Source organism: Austrofundulus limnaeus, unplaced genomic scaffold (genome assembly GCF_001266775.1).
Source record: "Austrofundulus limnaeus strain Quisiro unplaced genomic scaffold, Austrofundulus_limnaeus-1.0 Scaffold922, whole genome shotgun sequence".
Classification (NCBI taxonomy): domain Eukaryota; kingdom Metazoa; phylum Chordata; class Actinopteri; order Cyprinodontiformes; family Rivulidae; genus Austrofundulus; species Austrofundulus limnaeus.
The window spans coordinates 9,123-15,982 of NW_013953324.1; the positions used below are offsets into that span (position 1 = coordinate 9,123).

Genomic DNA, 6,860 nt, shown 5'->3' on the forward strand with positions numbered 1-6,860 from the left:
TATATATATATGTATAGCAACTCTTAGAACTTTTTCACTTGCAAAATGCATAGAAGAGCATCCTCTCTTTAAAAAACTAAAAACTAAACTAAATTGTGAGCTACAGTGAGCTGGTTAGCAGATGCTAAGTCAAATACTGATTATTTTTAAAGTGTACAATATTGGCCAAATACAATCTGTTGACGGATTAATTAAACTGTCTGTAGTGTGGATGTATAAGGATACATTAATAATTTGTATTATATAAATCATAACACTGTTGTAATCCCATCAGAATGATCAGATCGTGCAGAGTGTAAAGAGGCCCACCCCTGCTGAGCCATGGTCTGGGTGTGCATCCAGCTGTAAGTCAGCAGCAGCAGCAGGTATCCCACACCCACAGGTTGTGTGCACTCACCCAGTTTGAGACTCAGGCCTATTTTGGGCCGGTGTTCCTCTAAAGGCTGCAGGTCAGGAGTGTTCTCTCCTGGAATGATGATGCCACAGGGAGAGTCCACACCAGGTGTGTTTGGAGTCACGTTCCCACTGGCAGAGGAAACTGACGGAGCAGTAGTGATGGGACGCATTATGGGCTTGAGTTGAGGCTTGGCTTCCTGTGAGTCCTCACCATTGTGATAGTCATCTTCCTCCCCCTCATTAACATCATCATCATCATCGTCAGAATGCTGCTGGGGTCCCCGGGGCTTTGGTTCTACAGGCCTCTCTGACACTCTCTTGTTCCGTTCTCGATCACGATCACTGTCTCGGTCTCGTTCTCGGTCTCGTTCTCGGTCTCGGTTCCGGTCCCGGTCCTTATCCCTCACAGTTTTTTCCTTGTTTACCTCCTCCTCAGGTTCCAGGCTCAGCAGTAGCTGTCGCTTTCGCTCCGCTTCCTCCTCAATCTACAGAAATGTAAATGCAACAGAAAAAAGTGACTTCATGACGTTGTTGTGTTAAAGAAGGTTTTTTAAATCTAAACTTCCAGAAGTTTGTCAGTAAATCATTTTAAAAGACAGATGCAGGTGGTCCCACCCTCTGCAGCTCAGCATCTGGGTCAGGGTGACCCTCAGCCAGAAGTCTTTGTCTGATCTCTTCCAGCTCCTCCTTCTCTCTCTTTCGGTCTCGCTCATCCATTTCTACCTCCTTTTCTCTGTCGCGGAGTCGTTTCTGCAGAGCACTCCCCCTGAGGTTCAGAACAATAAAAACATTTAAAAAGAACAATGACAGCAGAAGAGCCCAGCTCCTGTTTRGCTTCAGACAATCACCTGTAGTATTTTGGATCATCCCTGTCGTCGTCATAATCTTCAAGGAATTCTTTCAGTCTTTTTGCTTCTTTCATCTGGTTTTAAACAGAAACAGTTTATATGTTTGTGTACCTCTATCAGGTTAGACCTGATTTTATAGGAGATTTAAAAAGTTTCACTCTAAGTGTGTCATATGTACCATTTCACGCCGCCTCTCTTCCTCCCTCTCTGTGTCTTTGCTGTAATCACGAGCTTTCTTCTTCTCTCGGATCTCCCAGTTTTTGAGACGCTTAAAACAAAAACACGTTTACAGACAAACACTGATTGACCTGAAACCTTTTCACCATTTATTAATCGTCTACATACTTCTTGGTACGCAGCCTCTTTGTCTCTCAATCTCCTTTCGAGTCTTCGCCGTTCGTACACATCTTCCTCATCTTCATCACGGTCACGTTTTTTATCCTCTCGAGTTCTCTCTCTGCAAAAGACAGGAAGTTATTCATCTATTTCATGCTTTTTAAAGACAGAAATCAAAACRTGTTTCTTTTAGTTCAGTCTGTTATTTTGGCCTCATTAGCAGAAACAGAGTTTTTTCAAGAACTACAGTTTGGTTTTGCCAGCTTATATAGAATTCAGTGTTTTCACTTCACTGTGTTTACTGAGCTAAACAGCTCAAATACTGAATTAGCTCAGAGTTAGCCTCTGGGTTTCTAAGTATGTGTTAAGATGTGATTCTTACAATGCTGAATTATAACACTGCTACGTTATAACTTTTCATGTTGTAGGTACCTCAACAACAGTGTGAAGAACTGAGGCTTGGATTAGATGTCAACACTCAGAGGGAGCTGACAGACTGTAGACAKGTACAGGAACTGGTCCTAACTGGGCACAACCTGCTCAATCGCCCCAAAATGGTGATGGACTCGATGACCCTTAGCAAAAAGTAGTATASGCAAGTATCCTTTAAGTATACTAATCATAAACTTAAAATAAAAGAGTATAATTCCAATTTACTTTTTATGTACTTATCTGAGATATACTTAACCAAGTTTATCTTAAACTATACTTGGCTTGTACTAAAACTAAAAAAATTGAGTGCCGCTGTCCCGGCCGTTAGATCTCCCTAATTGGCTTATGGGCAAGACCTAACGGGCCAAGCTGGCTTCTCCGGAGAGAAACTCAGCGTTACTTCCCAGTTCGGCATCCAGGAAGAAGTGTTCCTTCACTCAAAGGCRTCCGTGTTAGTAATAGAAGCGGACGACTTTGGTTCCGCCCTCAGGCTTAAGATGAGTCAGGAAAAGAAGAAAGATAAGACTTGCCAGCCAGGCGCCAGCCAAGGTTAAATTCTGTGGTTGTTCACAACAGAATATGATAACATTTCTTTTCAACTTTTCTTCTGGTAGAATCTAAGAGAAATCACTGCAAAACATTTATGATGATTAATTAAMATTTCTGTTTAAGTAATCAGTCTGAACCATTTGTTAGTCCAGATAAATGAAAGATTTTCTCAAGAAAAACTCAAAATTATATTACTGTGTTCACAGTAAAATAAACAGTGATTTATATAAAAACACAATGAAAACATGGTAATGATTTTCTCTGTGATTTTTTATACCATTAATTAATCTTTTAGGCACGATAAAAGAGTAGAAGTGATTCCACTTTCTTTTGACAGTCATCATGATTTAATAAATGCATAAACATTCTTAGTTAAACAACAAATGAATCATGAACAGAAAAGATTGTTCTGTCTATTATCAGAATAAGAGAACTGAGAAATTCTCTTAGGGTTGAAATGACCTGTCATGACCTAAACAGAGTTCAGTTTGTGACAGAGTTCCTGTCCTCTCGTCAGGCCTGTCCGAGGCCTGCTTCGAGGCAGTAAATCTTGTTTCTTCACTCAAGGTGACCCCTACAACTTAGTTTATATACTGTTCAATGTTTTGGCCAAGATAAACTTTAGCAGTACACTTTTCACACAGACTGGTTTATTTGTAGTATATTTCAAGATTAAACTAAAAGTGTACATAGAAGATTACTTTCAGTATTCTTTTGAGTATACTCTCATAAACTTGTTGTGGGCCAACTTAGTCCTAGATGTATACTTGTTAGTAAACTGCTAGTATACTTATATCATTGTACATAGTAAATAAAAGTACACTTAGGGACATATACTTGTATATATTTAGTATACTTCATGACAAGTACTTAAAGTATACTTCTTTTTGGTAAGTTTATAAACATTATAACTGTATACTTAAAGTATAAACTAAAAATGTCCCAATTTAGTATGAATGAGTATTAAATCAATATACTTTCACGTATACTACAAGTACATGGTGCCTAGTATACTTGATATTCTTAAACTTATACTCAAGTATACTTATTAAAATGAACTTGAAGTATACTAGTTTTTGCTAAGGGGATGGTCTGTGTGCTGCCTGCAGCATTGAATTAGAGCCTCTTTGCACTACTGATGCCACTCTTTAGAAGTCAAAGAAAAATAATTCTTGGGGAACATTTTATGGATGTGAGAAGCTGAGAACACTGAGCTTTTCTTACCTTGTTTCCTTCATTTAAGAGATGTGAAGGTTTGAATAAAGCTCAGTTTGTTTTTGGGAAGAGCACTGGGCCACCTTACTCTGCTCATATGGGTTTTTATCTATCCCTACTCACTGTCACCATACTCTAATGTTTTTGTTAAGATTTTAAGTTAAAGAATGAATTCAAATAAACAAAATATAAAACATTTCTTTCTTTTATGAACTTAAAAAGAATATAGAAAAAAATATGACTAAAACATGGTTCCATTTGCACTGTAATAAATCTTAAAGCCAACCAATAAAATAGAAATCATTGGKCTGCCACACACAGGGGCAGTGTGTTGTGGGAACCTAGACAATTCACATCATTAAAGCACACAGAGTGCACCAGGCTGAGGGGCTAATACCACACATCAACTTTAAAATTAAACCTTTATATTTGTTTCTTTTCTACCAAAATGATTGAATAATTTCTTAGGCAATAAATCTGTCTTTATTATAAGATTTATGGTTGTATATTGCAAAAATAAATACACCTGGCCAAAAAATAAATAAAGTTGCCACCAGAAAAAAAGGTCACACCCTCTAATATTTCATTGGACCACCTTTAGCTTTGATTACACACATTCTGTGTGGCATTGTGTGATCAGCTTCTACAGCGTCACCAGATTTATTTCATCCAGTGTTGCATTGATGATGGTAGAGTCTGACCTTCTCCACATCTCAAAGATTCTCAGTGGGGTTCAGGTCTGGACTCTGTGGAGCCAATCCATGTGTGAAAATGATGTCTCGCTCCCTGAACCACTCTTTCACAATAAGAGCCTGATGAATCCAGGTGCTGTTATGTTGGAACAAGTCTGTTCCATGAGGGAAGCAACAATCATTGATGAATCACCTGGTCATTCAGTAGATTCAGGTAGTCAGCTGACCTCATTCTTTGATCTGAACCTGGACCTGACCACCTGCAGACACCCCACATCATAGACCACTTGTTTTTGTCCAGGCAGTGCAGTTTCATCACAGTGACGTGTCAAACAAAGCCCCAGTACTGAGTCAGAGCCCAGTGTGACTGACCTGGACTTGCTGCGAGCTTCACTGATGTCTCGACTCCTCTCCCGCTCCTTAGTCCTCTCACGTTCTCGATCTCTCTCACGTTCACGTTCTCTGTCCCGCTCCTTTTCTTTCTCTCGCTCCCTCTCCTTCTCCTTCTCACGGTCGCGGCGCTCCCTCTCTCGCTCCCGCTCTTTGTCTCTCTCCCTCCTCTCTCTCTCCAGCTCCAGTCGCTCCTTTTCCTTCTTGCCTTTCTCCTCTTCCAGTTTCTGCAGGAGTCCGACAGGAGAAACATGGACATGGTCACTCAGTGCTGCTTATTACAGCATGTCCTGATTAGGACAGGTTCTCATACTACCAGGACTCATGGACGCTTCAAGTCAGGAAGTCTTTCTGGGCTTGTAGTTCCACCAGGAGGAGTGGTTCACTATTAGAGAAGCTTTGATGTAAAACAGCCCACTTCAGGTCACACTTGTTTGAAACCAAAACCATTCTTGACACACCTGAAGAACTAAAGTAATAAAGTGTTGCAGGAGGAGTGAAAGTTAAAACCATCCACCAGAACATCATCTCTGGTGTTTTAACTTTATTTTTGTCTGCATTAACCACACAAAAATAATTCTGTTACTTCAAAATGTACAAATTACTGTGTTCCAAAATTTCTTCACTTACTGTACATTTGTTGCCCCAGAGAGAGGATGAAAGGTTTTGCCCATCATTACCACAGTCTGTAAATGTCTAGACCTGAGGAGACCAGTTGTTGGAGATTTGGGACAGAATTTCACGTCTGATTAAAGATTTCAGCTGTTCAACTTGCAGTCATTGTGCAAGAGGCAGGACACATCCTGGACAGGTCTCCAGTCCATCGCAGGGACACACAACCAATCCCAGTCTCACTCACACGTAGGGACAGTTTAGAGTTATCAMTTAAACTAATGTTTTTGGTTTGTGGGAGGAAACTGAAGTACCTGCTGGGGGAGAACATCTGCCCTGAAAAATGTTCACACCCATTAAAACTTTTCCACATTTTGTCAAATAACTTCCACACAAATCAAAGTCTTTTACTGGGGTCTTCTGTGGCAGATCAACACAAAGCAGAACATAAATGCAAACTGGTCAATCAAAACCTATTTATGTGCTAGAATGGTCCAGTCCAAGTCCAGACCTGAATCCAACTGAGGATTTGTAGCAGGATTGAATCTGCTGTTCACAGATTAACTGACTGGACGAGTATATCATACACGAGACATTAGAGTCCATCAACACTGTAGCAAGTCACAAGTTCTACAGAGTCCAAAGCATCAGCAGAAGTTGTGGAAGTGAAATGCAAATGGGTTATTTATCTACACTGGAGCTTGAAATGTGTGCAAATATGGAGCCAATGAGCTTCCAGAAACCACTTGTGATCAAACATTTATGAACCCCAGAAGAGCATCATGACTCATGTTCAGTAGCTCAGTTTAAGAGCCATATGATGTAGACCTTATGATTGTGAAAATAAGTTGTTTAAAAAGATTATCTTCTGAATGTTGAAGCTTTAAAAATAACCTATAATGCTCAAAGTTAAAGGTATCAATTCAGAAATTAACCACAGTTTTATTCTCAACGTTATAAAGTGAATTACCCTGTAGTGCACTAAAAAGTAGAGCTGAACAACATATTGAAAATTTATTGTCAATAAGATAACAACCTGTGCAATAAGCATTTCGCAAAAAACTGTACAAACTGCAATAAATATTTGGCTCAAATTTTTGCATTTATTTGTTTTGTCACGTATTTGACCAATTGGATGGATCACAATAATATTTAAAAAATCATGCTGGAATTGAAATTATTATTTTTTAATGTTCTGAACCCAGAGCAAAAAGACAACAAGCCTACAGACTTATGTATTTATTCATTTATCACAAGTCATTTTGTCATTGCATAATTAAGCACTGGTACTGCACATCGCAGGATTTCCTAATATTGTGCAGCCCTACTAAAAAGCACACTTAAGAAGAAGGTGCACCTGGACCAGTCCTGGACCAGTCCTGGACCAGTC

General features: G+C 39.5%; 1 protein-coding gene across 1 annotated transcript in view; it reads right to left on the reverse strand.

The window, feature by feature from the left end:
- rbm25a (RNA binding motif protein 25a) overlaps positions 1 to 6,860 on the reverse strand; it is a gene marked incomplete at its 5' end in the record, with an annotated part of 37,733 nt that overhangs the window by 6,999 nt on the left and 23,874 nt on the right. Inside the window, 6 exon segments of the mRNA XM_014029581.1 lie at positions 398 to 881; positions 1,012 to 1,162; positions 1,245 to 1,318; positions 1,423 to 1,512; positions 1,590 to 1,701; positions 4,841 to 5,085. Coding sequence (XP_013885035.1) covers positions 398 to 881; positions 1,012 to 1,162; positions 1,245 to 1,318; positions 1,423 to 1,512; positions 1,590 to 1,701; positions 4,841 to 5,085 — 1,156 coding nt within the window.